The sequence below is a fragment of the Dromiciops gliroides genome, chromosome 5 (assembly GCF_019393635.1).
Source record: "Dromiciops gliroides isolate mDroGli1 chromosome 5, mDroGli1.pri, whole genome shotgun sequence".
Classification (NCBI taxonomy): Eukaryota; Metazoa; Chordata; class Mammalia; order Microbiotheria; family Microbiotheriidae; genus Dromiciops; species Dromiciops gliroides.
The window spans coordinates 162,607,411-162,632,494 of NC_057865.1; the positions used below are offsets into that span (position 1 = coordinate 162,607,411).

Genomic DNA, 25,084 nt, shown 5'->3' on the forward strand with positions numbered 1-25,084 from the left:
TCAAGCAAAGGCTGAATGACCGCTTGCTGGGTTATGCAATAGGGATTCTTTATCAGGTTGGACCAATTGTCTACAGAGATCCCTTTCAGTTCTGGAATACTATGTGCTACAATAGAAAGAGCACTAGATTTGGAATCAGAGAATCTGGTTCAAATCCTATCTCTCAATCTTTCCATGTTTCAGTTTCTTAATCTGTAAAATGAGGGGCTGGATTAGGTAACCTCTAAGATCCCTTCTAGATTTAAATCTGTGATTCTAATATCTGTAATCCTGTGACCCAAGGCTTTAAAATAGCCAGTAAAATAAGTGTGAATTTCAACAAAGATTGGCTTGCTTTTAAAAACAAAACCAAGACTTTAAAATCCCTGGAAAATCAGGTACATTTATAAATCTAGTCTCAGTATGGTTAGAAATATATCACTGCTTTTCTACCTGGCTCAGGGATCACTAAAATAAGGTACTTAAACAGAAACAATGATATTCCATGGTAATTAGAGATGTACTGAACAACATCAGAATCCAAACTAAATTAAATTTATTTTGTTAAAAACTATGGAAAAATGCTTTAAGAATCACTAAATACAAACTAAAATTTGCATATCTATTAAAAAAACATTCCTGAGATTACCAACTGTGTATTTCTAACACAGTTCCATTTACATACACTGAAAACAATGGAGTTAGTATAACCTGTACATTAGTTTAATTTAAACTTGATCAAAATCTTACATTTGAAAATCACTTAAATTTGAAAAATATCAAATTCCTAAGCCTTTAAAACAGCCATTAAAATAAACAAATAAAATTTAGAGAACTGCCAATTATATGATGTCTAGCTAAATGGTAAACATATATCACTATTTAAAATGGCAAGAAACCACAGTAATTTTTTAAAACAGTGTTGCTACATTTGTTTGGATGCATAATAAAATCCAGCCTTGATAATATTATAATGGAGCTTAGATACTTCTAATCACAATGGTCTGCTGACTTCATGTCACCTTTTGTCCCAGTTTATCCACATTTTGTTTTTAAAATAAAGAGGCAAGATCTCATGAACCATTTAACATTTTAAAAAGTAAAAATGCATTAACAATTATTTTAAATTACAACTTTAAAAAGAAAGGAACACAGCCCCTTCATTCAATCAGGATTTATCCAATAAATAGCAACCTAAGCATACAGCTAAGTTTGTGAAGCCAGTATTTCACTATTGACTAATGACACATAAATGATTCGTTAGCAGACACACAAAAGTCCTTTCCAGTTAGCCTTTTTGTAAATGCTTTAACTCTGGTTCCAAGTCCATAAACATAAATAACCTAAACTATAATGAAATTTTTTTTAATGCAATGATTGTTTTGCTATATGGCTGACCGCATACTCCTTAACAAAAAGTGATTTCACAAATGAGTAGTAGATTTTCCCTAAATAAGAGTTTGTGTCATACAGAGGCAGATGGATATAACTTGCTGTTTTTTGTGTTAGTTCATTTTTATCCCAGGCAAGTTTTGGGTCACTGTAGTCAAGGAAAAGTGGCTTGGGCAGACCTGGCTAGGAATGCAGTGAATTGAATTTGTTTTGCACCATTTGTCTCCATGTTGAACACCATGATTAGAATTCAAAACGAGTCAATCCCAGAACCAGAAATATGCAGCTGAAAAATTATTCAACGTTTAGGTGTTCCTATGTGATAAAACGGTTGTATTTTTATCTTTACCATTTTAATTTTAGCCCCATAATTCAGAAATACTATAATGAACTATTTTTGGCCAAGCCAAACTTAGCTTTCATGATCACATTTTCAATAGATGCATGTACAGAATATCTGTTTAAAATATATATCACTTTTTAAAGAATAGACTGCAGAAAATATAAAAATACTATAGATTTAACAAAGCGTGTACATTAAAACTTGTCTGAAGAAACGGGTAATATTAATGTATTTGAAAATTTTGCTTATTATGGAATATTAGGAAATATGGGAATACATAAAATACTTTTGGGGGACATCTAGTTACACTCTAAAGATCAGTAGTTCTCCAACAGTCTCGCAGTTTTCAGTGGAGTTATGAAGGGGTCTTAGGATGTATACCTGTTCTTCTGAGGAGTGCTGTAAAGGGCTTTGACATAGCTATATTAGCTGATAGAAACCCTCCCTTTGGTCCCTAAAGCCCCCTTTTTCCTCCCACATAATTATGATGGCCAGCCATTCAGTACTTTTGAAAAGATTATTGTTCTATATGAAAAAAGTTTAAGAACTACTAGGAAAAGCAGAAAAAAATATACCTTATATGCTACAAACTTCTCTAAAGTACGAAATCAAGATATTTAAATTCTATTGTTTTGCATTTAATTTTACACCTTAGCAAACATTAGGATCAGTAACTTGTCAATTTGTTTTAATAAAAATTAGAAAAGAGTATAAAATTTGATATCACCTATTTTCAATAAGTACATACACAGTATGTATGACTGTTAAGCAGGTGAATAAGGATGTCATATAAATTACATTAACAAAAATAGAACTTTTACATTGTCCAAATTAAATAAACTAACTATATTTAAGATTTCTCAACAAATTGAATGTTAGTCCTAAACTGATAACACTTACACATTCAAAAGCAGCATTTTCATAACTAAACTTAAGTATGTAAGCTCCATGGGGGCAGGGATGGTATCTTCTCTAAGCTTTTCCTCTCTCCCAGTGCTTAGCCTAGTGCTTTGCACAGTTAGTGCTTAATAAATGCTTGTTGAATGAATAAAAATCCTAATCCATAAATGTTCTTGCTTTCCTAATAGGCATGAATGACATCCAACTACTAAGCACTGATACTTTTGACTACTCTGTGTAAGATCTACTCTTGCGACCCTGTGTTTACCCTTTCACATTAATGAGCATCAGTAAGGTCTTTGGCTAATGTGGTTTTGAAATGAATTGTAAATTAAGAAAACATGAGGCATAACAACCTTGATTTAGCATATATAAAAATATCCCAAATACTTAAATATAAAAAAATTCATTTTCTAAGATGGGATTTAAGTAAAAAACAAACAAAGAGAACCATGACATTTATCTTTAGACCTATATCCTGAAAATTTAGTTGAGGTAACCTCTGCAAGACACAGATCCACACTTGCACACAGTTCTGACCCTCTTTTTGGCTGGGCTGAGGTCAATAGACTCTGAAGATATATCTCCAGAACCTGAATACATGGGGGGAAAAACAGGAAAAAAGAGAGTTGGTAATTGTAATACTGAATTCTTTATTATAATTTTAAAGATTGTTTTTAGTTTATATTTTTAATATTTAGTTAGTATTTGAATCAATGAGAGTAATTATCCTATTCATATAACTAACTAGAGGATAGAAGTAGCTACAAGGCAGAAAAATAAACACTAAAAACCATTCCTGGCACAATATTGTAGATGTTCTTTTCTTAATTGAAAAATACTAAGTATACTAAGTATATAATCCTTATCAATTAATAAGCAAATATTGGAGTTATTTGGTATAATTCAATGAAAATAAAGATCACAAAGGTTAATTATTTTCTTATAGTGTTAGAATGACCAAATTAAATGTGCACAAAGTAAGAATTCAATTTTTTAAAAATTCAATTTCAGAGTGCAGAATCAGCTTTTTTTAACGTAGGAATAGACATCTGCAATAATGGAAATCACTGGTAAAATGAATGAATTATGCAATATTCACTTAATGTACAGCCTTACATGAGGCCATAGAACAAGATTAAATTATACATGACACCCTGAAGAAAAAAATATTAAAAATAACTATATTTAGCTGCTTAAATGTTAAATTAAAAAAATATATCTTTGGATACATATATGAGCTGTTTTCATATGGTTTAGTAATGTTTTAGTCTTTTGAGACTACAACAAAAATATTTTTATAACATTTCCAAAAGAACTAAATAACAGTATTGTGTATTAAGAAGATATTACATTGGAGAAGTAATAACATTTCCTTATTTGAAATTTTTTGTTTAAACACAACAAGCCCATCACTACAAAGGTGATATCCTGAGCAGCTATATAAAGTATAATTGAAAGAACACCAAACTGAGTCAGGAGTCCTACACCCTAGTTGTGCTCCCATGACTTACTACTTGTATAACCATGGATAAATTCATTTAACATAAGTTTCTTTAGCTGCAAAGTGATATGGGTAGAACTAAATATAAAGGTCCTTTCCAAGTCTGATTCTATTCTAAACCCACAATTGTTTAATGTAAGTCATATCCATAATATAATCATCATACCTTTCATTTGATAATCAAAAGTAAGCTCTTCTCCGGGATGTATCGTTCTTGTAGAAAACAGTGCTATTCTAGGAAGGCGAGTGTCAAGGTTATCAATGAAGACATTGAACACCTGAAGATTTGGGTCACACTGAAAAAGGAACATTAGAATTGGCGTTATATATGCAGAAGCATCTGATTTAAAAGTCAGATAAAAAAAAAGCCAGATAAATGCCACATGAAATTTTTAATTTTCCAGGGCCCTGTTTTAAAATTCTTTTTAATATTTAATTGCTTTTTACATGGATGAAGGACTCATTTAAACCTATTAGAGGCTAAATGTAAGGTTCCAGGGTGTTTCAGCGCTCAAATAAAAAGCTTAGGAACCCATTGCCTTCCCCACACTTTATTTATAAGCTATATGGGAGAGGGAGCAAAGCCCATGTCTTGTTTAGCAAACAAAGCTAGAATTTTATACAATTTTTGTATTTCTTAAGATATTTCAAAAGATTCATGTTCATCAGTGTGGGTACTCTTCCCACTAATGCAGATTGAAATTTCTCCACCCTTTGGTCCTGTTGAATTGCTATAACCAAACAAATTCAAATTCATCATCTATTGGCCAGCCTTCTGGTAATGAATCTCTCTGCACCTGGCTAGGTTGGTTTTTAGGTAACAGACATATATAGTACATCACCCAGTCCCCTACCTGTAACATTTCCAACTTTACAGGGAATGTCAGACTGTGGTTCTGCTGACATAGCCTTTTAGAACATGGTTTCATCACAACAAAATGAGACATTAACAAAGGACTTTGCCAGACATTGGTTATGTTGGTGTTTAATTGATGGATCTCAAATTCATCACTAAACAAAATTTACCTTAAAATAGGTGAAATGAATTAATGAATCTGGAAGAATTTCCAACATTTTTCATAAACTAACTAAACCCGAACTAATAATTTGGCATATTTCACCCTGCCCCCCCAAGTTTGTAACCTCACTTGCTGCCTTCCTGTTTAAAACAGCAATACATTATTAACCAAGATGCTATGTGAAAGATGTAAAAATGTTATAAAAAATGTTATAAAGCACTCTGGAAATACAAAGCACTATATGAGTGATCACCTCATTCTTAAGGCCTTATTTTAAGGGACTGAGTAGTTTTAAATCAAAATGATTCTTGATAGTAGATAAGGAAAAAAATCAAGATTTTTTAAGTAATAAGGTGAAATTCTTGGCCCTCTAATTTTAAGAAGTCCTGTTTATGCTTGAAATGATACTTCTTACACTATGATTCACAAAATGAGACACATTTCCATATCGAGCTGCATCCACTGTGAATTCATCAGATTCATAGTCCAGATCAAAGAGATATGTGATTCCTTTATTATCATAGAGCTGCCCTCGTCTCTCAGCTTCTTCACTTGTGATAACCTATAAAGAAAAACTAATATATTATATAACTATTGCTGAACTAAAAGAAAAAGTAATCCATAATTTTGCAAAATAATTGTAAAAAGTCAGAGCTGATCTTACTGCTGAAACCAAGTGAAATAGTGTGTTAACATTAACAGTACACCAACAACATACATTGTGACCTAAAAATGCTTTAAATTACACATACATTAGCTACTTTGAAGGGTCACAGTGATTGCTCATCATCTAAACAAATTCTTTTTGAAACAAGATAAGTAGAAGTAGAGAAATCTGGGATATGGCGGGGGGAAAAGGATTTTATAAAAAAACTTCAGAAAAGGTACATAATTTTAAAACAAGATGTTTGCAAATTTTGCTCAGCTATTCTCCCCTGCAAATAGTAACTGAAGGCAAACAGAAAGCACACTGAAACCTCTTATGTACCCAAAATGTTTTTTTCCTTTCAGTAATCTTTGATTATGGTTACAAAAGAAACCTTACTAGAAATACAGAATATTAGTTAAGTTCTATTTGCAGTGAGCAATATTAACAAAATTCAACTTTGTAGGTTTTTACAAAGATTTGGCTGAAAAGCAAAAAACATTTTCTATAGTTTACCTTTTTATTTAATTACCCAATTAGCTAGAAACCAAAAATTTCTAAAGTAGGTACAGTAAATAAGAGCAAAAAAGTAAGATCTCAAAAGTTCAAATATACTGAAGAATATACTGAAAGTAACTTCAAATTGACTTAATCAGGCAGCCCACAGACACAGATCAAAGCGAGATTAGCTTTGTTGTCTATGGAAGACATTATTAGATCCACTATCACCAAGAGCAACTCTGAAATTGAAATAGAATTTAACATGATCAGATAATGCAACCACAATAAAATATCTCTAGCTAGGATTTACTAGCATAGCAGTGCAATGTGATTCTTTGCATGTCAGTAGGGATAATGTTTGCAATTCAAAGTGAGCTATGGGAATACAAGTTCTGTACTTCTACCATCATCCTTTAGGTTCATTGTTTCACAGGAAGTTAGTAGCACTGATGGGTAATTATTAGAATTTAAAATACTTAAAATAGCATCACTTCCATTTATCAAATAGTATTTGTAGTTTATACATAGGAACACTTTTGTTTTTTAATATATCTACCCCAGTACTAGTTACATTGATGTGGCTTGCCTCAACCAATGCACATTGCAAGCCCTTTACAACTTAATGGAAGGGTTTTTCAAGAGCTGCTGCTATAGCTGAAAAATTCATCACCAGGCAGCCAGCATGGTGATGAGCCTAAACTCACTTAGGCTGGTTCTCAAATAGACATATTTATCTATCACTGGGCCCACACTTGAAGCTTCCCCACTTAGTACAATTTGCTAAACTTGTGCTCCACTGGTATACACCTTAGGGTTACCTGCATGCCACAATGAGGCACCAGATTTGCCGGGAGCTTTAAAATACATTTTATTAAAAACACCATAGTACTTACTCCTGGTGCAAAACCAGGAAAATAGATTTGAAAATCTCTGTAAACGTCAATCAAAAAATATACCAGCCAGGACAAATACATCACTATTTTAAAAAATAAAGTAATTTATTAACAAAGAAACAAGTCCTTTGGAAAAAAAACTTTTCCCAGGAATGTCACAATCTTTTATACATATTATTCATTATAGTCTAAGTAGTTGAACGTACCTCTCCAACATACTCCATGACAAAACTCATTCTTTTAATTTTCACAAGGGTTTTCACTCCCCAGCCACAGCCATTGCTAGTTCGAAAGATGCAAAGTGAATACGGTGTCCCTTTCTGAACAATCCTATTGGGGCAATCTGGCCCACATTTACACCTTGAATTGCACTCATAGATAGGAGTGCCAGGTTGGATTTTTATCTGCCTTTTTTTATTGTAAGCCAAATGAACTCCAGCTTCTGCGGGGCAGCACTTCTCAAAGAAGCAATCTGTGCACATACAACCAACTATGGCTTCATTTGTTAAATTGATTCCAGGAGCAGGTTTGTATTCATTAATGTAGTAGAAGTCTAAAGGTGGGCCTTCCAGATCAACAGTGTTTTCAACAAAGATCATTCCTTTATGGTTCTTTTTTCTGTTAAGCTCCTCTTGCCATCTCTGCAGAGCTACCCTTTGTTTAGCCTTCTTTACAACATACTCAGCAATAGCAGGCTTCAAACTTTTGATATCATTTTTCAACATTACTGCTTTGCCTTGCTTTAGCTGAGACAAATAATCACGCTGGTCATTATAAAACTGTTCAAGAAGTAATGGACATTTGAGATTTCTTGAAGGTTCCCAAGTATTTGTAGTTTCTGGCCATCCTTTCCATTTTACAAGGTAATATTCCATATCCTTAAAATACAAAAGAAGATGTACATTAAGCTTTAAGGTTTCAATTCAATTCAACAAACACTGAATGCCTATTATGAACAAAGCCTCTAGGGAAGATGTTTGGGGGGGGGGGTTAAAATATATAAAGATGAACAAGACATAATCCCTTCCCTCAAGGACCTTATAGTCTATCAAGGGAGATAAAGATATATTCATTTGAATTAAGCACTCTACAGAAAAAACAGTGCTCATTATCAGTGTTCTGACATCAATCTAAAGATTATTAAAACTACTGCATCTTTAAGGGATATTATTTAAAATGTGAAAATTCTCCCCATGATTTCAAACTTCATGTTGTTGAATTTTTTTGTTTGTTTGTTTAGTGAGGCAATTGGGGTTAAGTGACTTGCCCAGAGTCACACAGCTAGTAAGTGTTAAGTGTCTGAGGCAGGATTTGAACTCAGGAACTCCAGGGCCGGTGCTCTATCCACTGAGTCACCTAGCTGCCCCGTGTTGTTGAATTTTTAATGTGACATAAAAAGTCCTTTAATGCCTCAAAATCGTTGTTATAAATTCTGCAAAGTAGTTTTCATAGTAAGATAGTGCCAACAAAAAACCAAAGTATTCCTATTTATCCCAGCAAATATTCAACAGAGGAAAAAAAGAGAAAGAAAAAGAGTGCTTTAGATAGCTCAGCCTTTCTGGCCCAATGCTGAGACTTCTTCACAAGGGACTTGAGAAGTTGACACCTTTATCAAGAGGGAGATGTTTTATAATTTCATATTCTGCTAGCTAGGAATTTTAAGGGCAGCTCTCAATGATCCCTTAACATAGTTTAGCCTGAATGATACTTTGATATAGGGTATAATGATAATTAATGATCATAATAATGACCCTGAAGAACTGCAAGAATCAAATACCATCTGAATCATTAGGGTTGTAGTTAGTACAGCTTTACTGTGAAGGATTTTGCTGTATCTGAATTCTAAAACTGGTAATACATACTATGTCTTCAGTAGATAGTTGTTGAACTCTGTATTGAGAGAGTATACATGATTAATGTAATCTTGACCCATACATTATGACAGGCATCAGATTACATCTGGATGCCATCATTTTACAAAGGACATTGACAAGCTGGACAACATTGAGAGGAGGGCACTGAGGCAGTGAAGTGACTCAAGTTCATACCAAATGAGGACCAGTTGAAAGAACTGGTGTTTAGCCTATAAAAAGAGTGTGTGGGAAGTGGGGAAATACATAACTGTCTTCAAGTATCTGAGGGGTTTAGTGGAAGGTTAATGAGCTACACAATAATTAAGTAAAACAACAGTAATTGATTAAGTGCCAAAAAGGATAATCTTATACTAGAAGAATGCAACAAATTGAGGATAAATGTAGACTGGAAATAGATACTTACTTCATGGATCCATGAGATTTTCAATATGGGTACTCTTTCCACAATTGCAACTTTCAATCCACTCAATGCCATCTTATCCTTACTGAGCTTTGTCTATTCCCTAGGGACTGTCATTTTTTTGTCTTTGGATCTCCAACATATAGCATCTTGCACACAGTAGGCACTTAATTTTTTTTTTAATTGGAATTGATAATCCCTGGTACCTGTGACTTTGTACAAATCATTCTCTTTGAGTTTCAGTTTCCTTCTTTGTAAAATGATGGTATTAAACAATTTCTAGGGTCCCTTCTAGAACTAAATCAGATAATCTTTGCAAAAATTCTTGGGGAGGGAAGATAAGGTGCAGTCAAGGTACTAGAGGCTTTTTTTCTAGGTCTTTTACTATTTTGTATGTTTTATGTATCAGTACAAAAGCCAAGATCTCACTAACCAATTAACTGGTCTCCTTTTCTAGGCATGCATGTCCTTAATTTTTTTGTTTTTGTTTTTTTTTTGCGGGGCAATGGGGGGTTAAGTGACTTGCCCAGGGTCACACAGCCAGTAAGTGTCAAGTGTCTGAGGCCGGATTTGAACTCAGGAACTCCTGAATCCAGGGCCGGTGCTTTATCCACTGCGCCACCTAGCTGCCCCCTGTCCTTAATATTTTTATAACTGTTTTTGCATAAATAACACTGTTGGCAATATACTGTGGCATATTATCTTTCCATTGCAATATGTATCACCTATGATTTTGATTCTCCAAAGGTTATGATTCTTTGTGATTCACTACTATACAGTCTCATTGGGAGAATGTTAGTGTTAAATAGATGAGCTTTAGCACCAAGAAGCAGGAATTATTCAAACAGCTGCATAATTGTCCAAATGCAATCCAGTCCAGTATCTCTTATTCAATTCTGAGTCCAGGTGTATCTGCAATGCTTGTCCAAGATTCAGGTGCTGATGGACTAATGCAATGGACTGCTCATTTAACTACATTAGATATCTGGGCAATAAGCATTCTTCATCCACTTGGTTTTTCCTGTGTGGTTAGGACTATGCTTTGCACATAACAGGCACTTAATACTTGTGACACTGAAATGAATTACTTCACTTAGGAAGGCCTGTGTGGCATTCTGAGGTTTGACGTAATCAGGACAATGGCAACCACAAATACAGAATCTGTCTTCTGTTTGGCCTTTGCATGAGGCAGCCTCTGTGATACTAGTGGACACTTTTCCCTATTTCATGTTTCCTATTCAATGATCTTGATAATTTGAGGGCCACTGAACAATTCTCTCTATGGTTGTTTCTATATTTGTTTTCCCTGGCTTTATTCTCTTTCATCCATACTTTCTACACAGCTGTCAAACTGAGATATTCCCAAAAGTGGTTTATTGCTTCTAGCATCAAATATAATTTCATTTGTTTCCTTCAAACTTCAACTCAAACACCAGTCCTACACGAGGCTATTCCCACCAATTAGTGCTTCTCTGCATGCCCCCCAAATTACTTTCTATTTACATTGTACAGATTTTGTACATATTTATATGGGTACACATTGTTTCTCTACATAGAATGTAATCTCCTTGAGGGCAGGAATCACTTTAATTTCTTGTTTGTTTGTATCCAAAGATATTCTGGATGAATGCATAGTCTTGAGAATGCCAGCATAAAGCAAATAGCTTTATGTATATAGGAGGCTGTAAGGATTGACAGCTGCCAAAAAATTACTGGTTCTCCCCTTGATTATTTAGGAAGGGACAAAATATATCCTTGAGAGACATAGGCAATGACAGCATTCACTGTGTGATAATCACAGAACCCTGTAGTTGTAAGGAATAATCCCTAAACAAGAATCTCCTTCATAAAAACTTGACAAGTAGGCCTTTGCTTAAATGCCTCTTAAATGTCCATCTTTGCATCGTTTTTTGATTATTGGGAATTTTACTCTTGTGTTTAAATTTGCCTCTTTGCAAATGTGAAAGAGGCAGAGTTACCCAGTGAGTGTCACTGTTCAGGGTTGGGTATGGAGTCAGAAGTCAAGGAAATGAATCGCTCAAGTTTGGAAAAGAAAAGAAAAAGTGATAGTACCTGGTGCAGTGGTGCTTGTTTTGTATATGAAAGAGAGTGCTGGACACTGAGCCCTGAAAGGAGAGGAATTTTCTTTTTTTTGTTGTTTTGATGATAGTCTAGATCCTAGTCTTCTTGACCATGGAACAGATTTCTAGTCTATCAGTGGTCTTCACTACAGTGCTTTCTATTAAAGCTCTTGGAATAACCTGTCTTGGTTAAGTCTTTTTTTTTTTTTTTAAAGTGAGGCAATTGGGGTTAAGTGACTTGCCCAGGGTCACACAGCTAGTAAGTGTTAAGTGTCTGAGGCTGGATTTGAACTCAGGTACTCCTGAATCCAGGGCTGGTGCTTTATCCACTGTGCCACCTAGCCGCCCCAGGTTAAGTCTTACACTGAGCTTTCTGCACACTTCTTTCTTCTCCACTCATGTCTTCACTGCTTTTGTGAAATGATATTCTTCCTGAACTTCCTCCTCCATGTTTTCCAAGTTGGCCTGTACTCTCTAACCTGGGAATGACTGAGTTTACTTTATTTCTTAGCTTAACAAGAAGCAGAAATGTTTTCTGTGAGATGATTTCAGGGCTCTTTTGAACTTCTTGAGTCAACTCTCATGTTGGTCAAATTTATCTTATGAAATTTCTGTAATCATTCAATATCTTTACTTTTATCTAGTTCCTATTCTTCAGTTAACAGCCTGCTTAAATATTTCATACTGGAACTTCTGTAATTATTCATGGTGTCATCTTTTTCCTTCTAATTTCATGGTAATTTTGACCTTTGCTCTGAATACATACATACTGAAATAATTCCCATATTAGGAATTAGCCATTTCCCATGAGGAGTCAAATTCTTTTTTTTTTTGGTGACAATTTAGTATTCTTTGTATCCCACATTATCACTCTCCTCAAAAAAAGTATTAGTGATACACAGGCATGAGTCATTCAAGTAGTTTACATGCTTTAGGACTAATTTCTTATTTCCTGAATCATATTTTCACTCTTTTCCCGTGTCCACATTCCCACTAAAGTTAATATGTATCAAGGTATATGTGATGATTTGGTTTGGAGGATGTTGTCAAGTTTTTTATTGACTTCATCTACATTTTCATCCTCTACAACCTATGTTAGGAGCACAGAAGCTGCCACTACCTTCCTGACAGTGACCTTATGCTCATCACATGAGTACTATAAGGCATGGTGATTATACCATGAAATGTTTCTTACTGTTACTGTTTGAACAATCAAACTAACTCTATAAATCTATTTATTTGCTTCTCTAACTGGAACCTGTGAACCACCTTTCCATTTAGTTGCAATTTATTTTCTAGTGTAGTTTACAGTATGAATGGTGGTTGTTTTTTGTTTTTTTAACAGCATGAATGTTAAACAGGTATGACTCAATTTCTCCAGTGTTGTATACCAATTCATTGGAAGCCAGGTAATGATCTCATGTTAAAAGTTTCATCAGTTGGGGGCAGCTAGGTAGTGCAGTGGATAGAGCACTGGCCCTGGAGTCAGGAGTACCTGAGTTAAAACGGGCCTCAGACACTTAACACTTACTAGCTGTGTGACTCTGGGCAAGTCACTTAACCCCAACTGCCTCACTTTAAAAAAAAAAAAAAAGAGTACCATCAGTTAAATTAATGCTTGTACTAGAGCTTTTTTTTTTTTTGGCGGGGCAATGGGGGTTAAGTGACTTGCCCAGGGTCACACAGCCAGTAAGTGTCAAGTGTGTCAAGTGTCCAAGGCCAGATTTGAACTCGGATACTCCTGAATCCAAGGCCGGTGCTTTATCCACTGAGCCACCTAGCTGCCCCCATAGTGAGCTTTTGTTTTTGTTTTTTGCTTGTACTAGATCTAAAAATTTTAATTCTTAGAATCCCCCTTTTATACTACTGTTACTTTTCAAGCAAGACTGAAGTTTACGTTGCATTTTTATATGATTCATGGGCCAACTGTAATAAAAGGACCACCTAAAATGCAATCTGGTGGCAATGAGTACCTATACTTAGCTAGAATGTTCCTCTGACAGTCAACATGGTCTGTTTTTGAAGCTTTACTCTGTCTTAAGGCTTAGTAGAACCTACTTGAATTTGCACTATTAATATAATCTGAGAACCCAGAATAACTTCCACATCACGATGTGGCATTGAAACCAAGGGTATTGCCAAGGTAGAGAAGTATAGTGAGGACAAATTAAGGAGAATCATTAATACTGAGGTAAAGGTGTTTTAACTTTGTCCTTTAAGCAAATGAAAAGTCATCAAAGAGGTTTTTGAGCAGCAAAGTAATGATGAAATTGAAGTATTTTTGGTAAACAAATCTGGAAGTATGAAGGACAGAGTAGAGGAAGAATTTGGAGAGACTATTATGATATGTCTTCTTGTGAGGTAAAGAAGGTTCTGATAGAGTGGTGATAGTGTGAATAGAAAAGGGAGAAATACAAGACATATTTAGAAAAAAGCAAAGGGTTTGGTGACTGACCACTAATGGAATAGAGGGAATAAAAAGTAAAGAAATCTGAGGTTTGGGGCAGCTAGGTGGAGCAGTGGATAGAGCACAGGCCCTGGAGTCAGGAGTACCTGAGTTCAAATCCAGCCTCAGACACTTAACACTTACTAGCTGTGTGACCCTGGGCACTTAACCCCAATTGCCTCACCAAAAAAAAAAAAAAGAAAAAAGAAATCTGAGGTTTGATCTGGGAGGATCGTGGGACCATTAATGAATAAAGTTAAGTTAGAAGGAGGTGGGTAAGTGGTTTGTAAGGGTAAAGAGTCTGCCTTGAGTGGACTATATATGGGACATAATATTCAATTTTGGATACCACCTTTTAGAAATACAACTAGTAAACCAGAGTGTATCTAGAGGAAGGCACTCAGGTTGACAGAGCCCATGTCACATTAGGATTGATTAAAGGAACTAGGAATGTTTATCACAAGAAATACTTGGAAGAACATAATAGTTCTCCTCAGTTATGTAAAGGGCAGTCACATGAACAAGGGATTAGAATTAGGAGCAATGGGTAGAAGTTACAGAGATGTGGATTCAAATTTTATGTAAGGAAAAAGTCCTAACACTTAAAGCTGTCCAAAAGTGGAACGAGATGCTTTAGGAGGTCGTAGATTCACTACTAAATACAGAATCATAGAATGTGAAGCGGGACCTTAGAGATCAAGTCTAATCCCCTTGCTTTACAAGTGTGGAAACTGAAGCTCAGAGTTTAACTGACTTACCCAAAGTCATAAAGCTTGAATCCTTGGTTCTGTCCATACCATTTTAAGTTTGAGGTAATAGGACATCCATGTAGAGATATCTGATAGGATTAGTTGGTAACATGGAACTGATGCTCAAAAATTAACATTAATATTAGTTTGAATTTTCAGGTAAATGCCAGCTGCTAGTAGGGAAAGGGGATCCTCAAGTATGCTATGGTATAACTATGGGGAAGCTGATTTGGAATACATTTGCTGTGGATAAAATACAGAGATGGTCAAGAACTAGCTATAGTATTCTACAATCACCTTAAAATATTTTCATGTTGAAGCATGTTTTGTGCTTCAAAAATCACAAATATTATTTGGCAATAGTAATGATAAAAATACTAAGTCTATTGTGGCCTAGAATTTAAACTTTTAAAAATGTCTTGCTTGTCCAAATTTCAAAGTTCTTCATAATAAGTGAAATGAAATATTGAAGTAATATCTGATTATGACTTTATTGAGGACTACACATTTGCCTTACCTTTTCTATCTTGTAGTCACACAAGTATTCCACCTCATAATTATTTAGATTCCTTTTGGTGATTCCAATCGATTTACATGTGAGCTTTTCCTTTCTACATAATTCCTGAAGAGTATCAAGTGAAGCTAGGCAAGGCACACACCAAGCTACAATAAGAAAATATGATTCCTCACTAAGGAAATACTAAAGTTAAGAATATAGACTTTTTTCGTTTTTACATCCCCTCCCTCCAATTAGCAGTAATTCTACATCATAAAATCACATCAAACATGAATCAATGAACTTTCTTCAGGAGAAAACCTAAAAGTTTCCTGGATAGTTAATATTGATTGCCATTAGATGACAAGCACTCATATCCATTACTTTTTTAAAAAATTCTCATCAATTAAGTTGTGCTAAGATCCTTAAATGAACATTAATTTGTTTGCTTTGTCAAGATTATGGAGCCCATTGTAACAGCACAAAGAAATATTTTTGATTTGTACATTTCATTTATGGTCAATTATTAGAACAAATTGTAAATGTTAAGAAAGACACATGTATACTAAAATAAGAAATTTTAAAATGAAGCCAAATTTACAGCTTTGTAATAAAGTACAAGTTCTTTGTTTTCTTTAACCAACAAATGGGAAAAGAGCTAAAACCAAAGTGTACAACATTCGGCATAGTTTTCTAACTTTGAAAGGCTATGAGGTTTTGCATTTTCACTTGTCTTGCCCATGTGTTAATACTACCATTCAACCCAGCCCTGTGATTTCATTGGTAAAATGAACTCCTGGTATCGAAAACTCCCTCTACCAATATAGATCAGAAACTTATAGTCTTCTCCACCCTCCCCCCACCCCAGCACTAAGACTTTAGGTGACATGCCCAAGGTCACAGTGGCAGAATGTGTCAAAGGCTGGATAGGACAGGACCTGGGAGATAGGTTAGGCTCTAAGATGATAATGTGTTCATCTCATGATAAACCCAAGAGTTATACCCATAACGGAAACAACACTAATATTTCAAATATTAATTTTTTCATTTTTGTATTTTAAAGCAGTATTAAAGTATTGGATTCTGCGTTGCCCTAACTACTGTGAAACGTGATCTTGCAATTTATACAAATCTGTTCCACTTCAAGAAAATCTAAACTTATAGATTTTGAAGGGACTTTAGAGGTCATCTAGTCTAACTTCTTTATTTTTCCGGTAAGGAAACTAAGGCCAAAAAAGGTCAAGTGATTGACCAAAAGTTATAAATAAGTAAACTAAGTGACAGAACTAAGGTCTGAACCTAGGTCCCCAATCAGCACTTTTCATTTTAACATAAAAATGTTAGAAGCCAATTATTTGCATTACAAAAAATTAATATCAAGATTCCTTTAGCGAGCTGAGCAAAATATTTAGCACCCCCCCCAACAACTTTTAGAGCCATAGTCTACTTGGTATAATAGAGTGGGGAATAAAATAGGAGACCAGACTAAGATAGGAACATTCCCAGTTCTGCTATATAATTTTGGGCAAAACATTAACCTCTTCTGTACTTAGGATTTTTCATTGTGAAGATGGGGTCAAGGAGAGGCAGAATTTGGAGTAAGACCTCAGACCTCAGGATTTACCAATAAATTTAGCATCCTTACTTTCCATATTTCCAAGCCAGTAAGAGCCACCACAGCTATTCTCCTGGTCTAGGATTTGCAGTGGACAGTAAATCTAACTACAATACCTTTCCCCTGGCTATACTGAAGAATATTTCTGCAATCTCCTCACAAATACCACCCCCCTCCCAGATCTTCACTACCAGCAGGTGTCTCCCACACGGAAAGATCACTTAAAGTTCTCACAAAAAGACTGGGATCCTGAACTAATTTCTAAGATACCTTCCAGCTCTAAAACTTATTAATATGCTGTACAGTGAGGTGTACCTATACTGTCATGTGCTAATGACATTTGACATCCACTAATCCTAGGTATAATTCGATCTCTTAATACAAATCACAGTACTCAAAAGTCTCTTTTTCTGTATGATGGAAACCATCTGTAGCGATTAGAAAATTGAAAATATGGCCAGGAGCACCTAACAGTGACTGCACTATTAACGCTCGTTTACAAGACTAAGTTTTTCATCAACACCGTAAAAACCTGTTGCTGGAAATACTGCACAAAGGCTGGCCATTCCTGACGATCTCAACATGCAGAGGCTACGATATACTGATGGATGGCTTCTGTCTAAAGGAATCCCATGTGTTCCCACAGGAGCCACTCCAGCACGCTACGTTCTACGGCGCAAAAGTAACAGACCCCCCTCACGTTTCTCAGCCACTTGGCAGTATTTCCTCCAGTTTTGATTCTGAAGAGAGGGAGGGGGTCAGGTTATCTGATTCTTTGCAGCCCAGGAAAAATAAGCAAGGCTCTGCTAGGGGCCGAGGACTCCTGCTCTCCTGCTCTCCCCAGCTCCGGGTCACTGAGTCCGAGCTCCAAAGACCCCTGGGCTCAACATGCTTTCCCCCGGCCTCCTGCCCTCTCTACAGCCCCCGGGGCCGGACTCCCAGCGGGGGTCCCTACCCACTACAAACAAACAAACTAACTTTTAAACCCCAAACACTCGAGTTCTAGCAGGACCACAAAGAAGTCAAACCGCAGCCTCTCTTCCGACCAGGTTTCGGATCCTGCACGGGGATTAACAAACCACTAATCCCCCCTGCGTGGGGCCGGCCGCCTCCAGCTCCTGCCCCACACCTCGCGCCCGCCGTTCCCCCACCTCCGTTACAGTTGGGGAGCCGATGCCTGCCTAGCGCGGGGCCCGGGGGGCCCGGGGACCGGTGCCCGGCCAGCGGCGCCTCCGGGGCTCGGGAAACGTTGGTGTCCGGGGAGGGCGACGGTAAACGGCTCCCCTCCCAGCCCGGCGCGGGCTGCGGGGGCAGAGGCGCCAACCCGGCTCACTTCCCGCGGTGTGCGCCTGAGCCTCCCGCCAGCGTGAGGCACGGAGAGTGGACGGGATGGGACGGGATGGGATGGGATGGGACGGGACGGGACGGGACGGGACTAGGGAGGGAGGAAGGAGGAGGAGGAGGGGGAGCGGGGCTGGGGGCAGAGGGGCCGGGGCTAGAGGGACAGCCGGGGGCCAGTCCCCCGCCCCGCTCCCCACGTTGGGGTCACCGCGTCAGGAGCGTGGGAGTGGCGGGCCGTCCCCCGGCACCGAGGTCTCCTTGCCGGTCCTCCAGGCGCGGGGAGCGCGGTTTGGGCACTGGGAGGTGAGACGAGGCGGGGTGGGGGCAGGGTCCCTCTCCAGCCCTCACCTCCTCGCGCTCCGGCCGCGGCCGCCGCCATCTTGTGGAACCTTCATTCAAACTGGCGCGGTCTGACCGGACCGCTCAGCTGGAGGGCCGAGGCCCCGCCCCCTTACCCGGCTCGAAGCTACTAGCGGGGAGCAGGGAGGGAGGAGACAGGCCCACACGTCAGGGTATGACGGGCGCGGGCGGCGGAGCGCGCGGGCTCCCAGGACCCCGCGGCTGCCGCGGCCCCGGGCTCCTACACTGCGCCGAGCGGACCCCGGAGGGCGACCGAGGCCACGCGTGCTGCCGGGCCGAGGCGCGGCGGGAAGCCCGAGCTCCTCCCCCCACCAGCCCCCGCCCCGGCTGGATTACGGGGAGTTTTGTACAGTCCGCCTTCCCCTCCTCCTCCCGCCAGTTTGACTCGGGGAGACCCAGGAGGCTACCGAACGCTGGGAGGAGTGGGGCGGGGAGCGCATGCCAGAGCTATGCGGGTACCCGCGGGCCCGGAGAAGTGCGTACGCGCTGAGCCTGGAGGGGAAAAGCATTTATTAAGGGCCTACCGTGAGCCAAGCGCAAAACACTTTATAAAACCTTGTGCTGAAGTCATATTCAGGTCTAAGACGACGTTTATCTACTACTGAGAAACAGTCCTCAAGTTAGGCCCTCGTTTCTCCTCTGTAATTTTAAAGGGTGTTTTGTTTGTATTTTATGGTTTCTTTGATTTAGGCAAGATTTTTCCTTGACAGGATAAAAAAAACCCAAAAAACGTAAAATCAGTTGACAAGTCCAAGGTGTGATCCATTCCATCTCTTTCCTTTTGTAATTGAAGCGGTAGTAAATAAAGTTACTATGGTTCTGCTACAATTACCTAGACTCCAGGATTAGCCACGGAAAATTCTCATCAGAGCTTCTCCAGGTGTCTTTTATGAATGTCAAAATTGTACTATATAGTTTGAAAGACGACCCGTAAAGACAACCTTGTTCAGTGACCCCATCTATGATCCATAATATCAAGCAAAGCCTAAGACAGCGAGTAAAGTGTGTGCTTGCCAAAAACGTGCTACTGACATGGAGGGGATCCAGTGTATAGTCCGAGCTGGGGGCATTAGCTGGAGATGGTGAGATCCTCTAAATGCTCCTGTTTGCAAAGGTGTCTGATCCTGTTTCCTTTGCTAGCTCATCATTCAGGCCCACTAACTGTGGACATATTCCCATAAAGCTAATAATAAAAATATCATTTATGTAGTGTCTGCTTTGTGCTAGGCACTGTGTTAAGAGCACATATCTCATCCGATCCTCACGATCACCCTGGGAGGTAGGTGCTATTATTATTTCTGTTTTAGAGTTGAGAAAATTGAAGCAGACAGAAATGACTTGTCCAGAGTCAGGCAACTAGTGTGTATCTGAGGCCATATTTGAATTCAGGTCTTCCCGGCTCCAGGACCACTACATGATCCACTGTACCATCTAGCTGCCTCTTAAGCTTTGCCTCTTTTTTCTCTCTGTTCTCTCGGTAACCTCCCAGCACCCGCGATTCAGTTTATCATCTCTGTTGCAGATGACTCCCTGATCTATAGATTCAGTCCAAGTCTGTTGAGCTCCAGTGCTTCAACACTGACTGCCTAACAGACATTTCAAACTGTATATCCAATAGATATCTCAAACTAAACATGCCCCAAAGAGAATTTATCTCTTTTCAAAAATCCCTTTACTGTGAACTTTCCAATTTCTGTTGGAAAGACCACTATCCTTCTAGGCACTCAGTTTAACAACCTGTTATCTTCAACTCCTCACTTTCTCACCCCACATATCCAACTTGTTGATTCTACTTCTACAACATATCCTTTTTGCTCTACTCACACAGCCACCTCCCTAGTTCATGCTCATCACCTCTTGCCTAGATTATTCAGTGGCCTCCTAACTGATCTCCTTGCTCCCCTTCCTCAGCCATCAAAATAATTTTCCTTAAGTATGGACCTTATCATGTCTCCTAACTACTCAGAAAACTCCTATGGCTTTCTGTTACTTCAAATGTAAATTCTGTCATTTGACATTTAAAACTTTCATATCCTGGCCCCTTCATATCTTAGCAGTCTTTTTATACATAAATCCCCTCCACATACTTCATTATAGTCTAGCCATCCTTCCCTACTTGCAGCTTTTCCTCCTTCATGACACTTATTTCCCTTTTCTTGTGCCTTTGCACTGATTTTTCCCCCAGGCCTGGAAGGCTGTCTCCACCTCTTGGAACCTCTGGTTTCCCTCTAAACTCAGCTTAAGTGTTACCTTCTTCAGGAGACTTCCCAGTCCCAGTCTTTTCTTTCTTTCTTCCTTCCTTCCTTCCTTCCTTCCTTCCTTCCTTCCTTCCTTCCTTCCTTTCTTTCTTTCTTTCTTTCTTTCTTTCTTTCTTTCTTTCTTTCTTTCTTTCTTTCTTTCTTTCTTTCTTTCTTTCTTTCTTTCTTTCTTTCTTTCTTTCAGGCAATTGGGGTTAAATGACTTGCTCAGGGTCACACAGCTAGTAAGTGTTAAGCGTCTGAGGTCGGATTTGAACTCAGGTTCTCCTGAATCCAGGGCCGGTGCTTTATCCACTGCGCCATCTAGCTGCCCCCCCCTTTCTTCTGAAACTACTTTGTATTTGTTTTGTATATATTCTATATAAATATATGTATGTGCTAGAATATAAATTCCTTTAGGGAAGAGTTTTTTTCACTTTTTGCTGTCAGACAACAAGCATTTATTAAGTACTTGATATGTATCAGGCACTCTGAAAAGTTCTAGGGATACAAAAGGAGGCAAAACCAACCAATCTCTCCCTGCCTTCAAGATGCTTATGTTCTAATGGGAGATACAATATATACATTATTAAGAGATACAAAATATATAGAATACCATAGATGAAATTAGTCTTAAAGGGAAGGCCGTAATAGCTGTGGGGATGGGGAAAGTCAGAATGTATAATTTGAGCTGGGTCTGGAAGAAAGGAAGGAAGGAAGGAAAGAAACCAAGAAGCTGAGATGAGGGGGCAGATCATTCTAGACATGGGGAAAACCAGTGTAAAGGCACAGAGATAGATTGTCATGTTTGAGGAGATACAAGAAAGGTAGTATAATTGGACTGTAGTTGGTGAAGGAGAGTAAGGTATAAAAAGGCCAGAAAGGTAGAAAAGGACCCTGTTATGAAGAGTTTTAAATGCCAGACAAAAGACTTTATATTTGATCTTGGAAGTAAAAGAGAGCCATTGGAGTTCATTCAATAGAGGGTAGGGTAGGAAGACCTACACTATAGAAAAACCACTTTGGCAGATAAATGAAGGATAGATTGGAGTAGGGAGAGACTTGAGGAAGAGAGACCATTTAAGAGGCTATTGCAGGAGTCCAAGCAAGATTTAAGAGCCTGAGACTGGTTGTATGAGTCAAAAGAAAGGGACATAGAGATGATGTGAAATAAAATGACAAGACTTTGCAAAAGCCTGACTACATGAGGGGAGTGAGAGTGAGGAGTCGAGGGATTACATGGAGCTTGTGAGTCTGAGTGATTGGGAGGATGGTGGTGCCCTTGCTCAGAATAGGAAAGTTCAGAAAAGAGAATGTGGTAGGAAAGATGAGTTCTGTTTTTAGACATGTTGTATTTGAGATCCCTTTAGGACTTCAGTAGAGTTGTCCAAGAGGCAGTTGAAGATCTATGAGTAGCCAGGAGAGACTAGGGCTAATAATAATAGAACTTGAGATGATGAGAGGTGATGATTGAATACATGGGTGTGAAATCACCAAGAGCAGGCTCAGAGAAGAGGGCCCAGGATAGCCTTAGGGAACTCCCAGAGTTAGGGAGCCTGACATACAGAACCAGCAAGGGAGACTGACAAGGGCAGTTAGATAGATAGGAAGAAAATAAGGAGAGCAATGTCATGAAAACTTAAAAGGAAAGTAACCAGAAGAGATGATGATTTTCAGTGTCAAATACTATCGAGATTAAAGATGATCAAGATTGAGAAATGGTTATTAGATTTGTATTCCCACTGCTTAATAGTGTCCAGGACATAAAGGGTGCTTAATAAATGGTTGTCGATTGATTCCAAAGCCACAAAGCTCTTCTAAAAATTAACATTAGAGAGAAGGGCAAAGGGAGAAAGTTAAAATTACACTTTATTTATCCAACCTAAAGTGAATAATTTTCAGTGCACACAAGGGTACTGTTAAATATTTTGTAAAATGAAGTATCCTTTGACAAGATAGACATTTTTGGGTTTTTTTGTGGGGCAATGCGGGTCAAGTGACATGCCCAGGGTCACACAACTAGTAAGTGTCAAGTGTCTGAGGCCGGATTTGAACTCAGGTCCTCCTGAATCCTGGGCTGGTGCTTTATCCACTGCGCCACCTAGCTGCCCCCAAGATAAAGAAGTTTTAAAATCTGTTCCATAAATTAAGATTGTTGTATACCGAATATTTTTCTGAAACAGGCACATTTTATTACTTTCCCCCCAAAATATTTAAGATGAGCAAGATGATACAGTTCAAATGGCCAAGTAGCAAAATTGGGGTAGGATGATTAGTTTAATCCTGGAAGTGACACTAAATCTTTGAAACAATAATAAATCCCTTCTTTTCTGTTTTAGCTTTCCTGTATAACAGTACAAACCATAGTCTTGGAGTCAAAAGAAGACCTGCATTGCAAGTTCTAGCTCTAGCACTTTTATGTGGATACTGGGAGAAATCATCTAGTTTCCTAATATGCAAAATAGGGATGACATGCTCTACTTCAAAAGGCTGAACAAAGTGCTTTGTAACCCTTGCTCTTGAAACATGACTGCCCACCTCTTTTTCCCCTTAATATTCTTCCTGGATGATACATTTTATGCTACTTCTTCTACACAGGTCATCACTAGTAATATGTTACAGCCTACCTATTATACATTCATTGACCTCTTGAGTCACTTGTAGTTTGATCCTGTCCCATGATTCATAGCCATATAGCATCACCAGAAGAATGGTCGTTTTGTAAATTTGGGATATGTGTCAAGGAATAGTTTGGGAGTGTCAGAATTCTGTGTAACTACTCATAAGCAATTCAGTCTTCTTTCTTTCTTCTATTCACTTCTGGGAACGGCCTGTGGTTCATCTGCAGTGTCTGTGCAGGTATTAATCATCTAACTTAATGAATTGCCCATCCAGCTGCATGTCACAGACTGAGCAACAGGTATCCTGTGTGTTTTCTAGATTTGTTGGACTGATCTCTGAGTGACCATGAACTTCACTGAGGAAAAAACTGAATTTCAGGCTTGATAACAATTAGCACAATATCACCTACCAACATGTGGCTATTGGCCACCATCCATCCTCTAGGACTCAAAGATGATACTGCTGACTAGTCTGTGTGTATTGAAAAGATAAATGACTTGCATTCATTTCAAATTTGATTCTGTATATTTGCACTGAAAGCAAATACAGAATGTCCAGTGCTCTATTTAAAAATTTTTAAAAAGAACTTTCCCTCTCAAGAGGCTCCTAGAATCACTATATAAATGTTCAAATAAAAGGAGTTGAACTGTTAATTGAAGAGTATTTTATTTCTCAAATAATGCTTTTTGACTTATAAAAGTATTGTTTTCAACTCTTCATAATTTTGATACATTCCTGATAATAGAAGAGTACTTAGTGTCTTAGCCAAAGAGCATGGAAATAAAGAAGTCAGACTCTTCTACTTAAAGGATTTTAAAGGTACTATGAAAGAATAAACCATGTTAAGTTTCAGATGTAAATTATTCTATGCTCTTAGTACTATACAGTCCATTACTAAGTTACTTAAGTTTTTTTATATTTGGCCATTATGCATAGATTGTAACATTTATAGCTCATTTTTAGAAACATAAAATAGATGTTTTAGATACTTATATAAAATCCAATAATATAAGGAAAATGTATAATGTTGGAAAGAAATGTATAAGTTGGAAATGTATAAAGTAGGAAGTGTCAGTGGTAAGTCAATAAAGCTTAGATTTTCCTTGTGTCTTTCCCTTTAGCTTTGCTAACTGATGGGGAACAGGAGATAAGAATGAATGTTTAGATTATCTGTCTCCTAGCCCTCCATGGTAACAATGAGTTCTACTGTAAGTTTGGACAAACAATACATTCTCCCATTAATTATCCAATGAGCCTCTCATTGGCCACTGAATTCCTCCTGATGGTGGGACACATTTAGTTTAACAACCCTTACAAGCCAAATGTTTCTCAAAAGACAATTTTATTTTATTTTGGGGGGTGGGGTAATGAAGGTTAAGTGACTTGCCCAGGGTCACACAGCTAGTAAATGTCAAGTGTTTGAGGTTGAATTTGAACTCAGGTACTCCTGGATCCAGGGCCAGTGCTTTATCCACTGTGCCACCTAGATGCCCCTTCAAAAGACAATTTTAAAGGGGGGAAAGTTCAACACTAATTTCTTACTCACTCAGAATAATTTCACTCTAACCAGTTATGTAATAACAATTACATTTTTCTATATCTAATTCATTCAACATTTTAATAAGTCATTTAAAAATACCTTCTAATTTAGTTTAATAAAAACAGATTATGTGGTTCATTAAAAAA

At 37.9% G+C, this 25,084-nt stretch overlaps 1 protein-coding gene across 3 annotated transcripts; it reads right to left on the reverse strand.

Annotated features, from left to right (window-relative positions):
• Positions 1-449: 449 nt before the first annotated feature.
• On the reverse strand, positions 450-18,750 carry SUV39H2 (SUV39H2 histone lysine methyltransferase). 3 transcript variants are annotated; one of them, XM_043965096.1, is made up of 6 exons: positions 18,528-18,750; positions 15,245-15,390; positions 7,384-8,055; positions 5,553-5,699; positions 4,285-4,414; positions 452-3,207 (listed from the first exon to the last, which is right to left on the reverse strand). In XM_043965096.1, the coding sequence occupies exons 1-6, from the start codon at positions 18,556-18,558 to the stop codon at positions 3,101-3,103; spliced, it is 1,233 nt and encodes a 410-aa protein (XP_043821031.1). In that variant the 5' UTR covers positions 18,559-18,750; the 3' UTR covers positions 452-3,100. The 3 variants fall into 3 exon arrangements, with proteins under 3 accessions (XP_043821032.1, XP_043821033.1, XP_043821031.1); XM_043965097.1 differs by lacking the exon at positions 5,553-5,699 and having other exon boundaries at positions 450-3,207; XM_043965098.1 differs by lacking the exon at positions 15,245-15,390 and having other exon boundaries at positions 451-3,207.
• Positions 18,751-25,084: the final 6,334 nt, after the last annotated feature.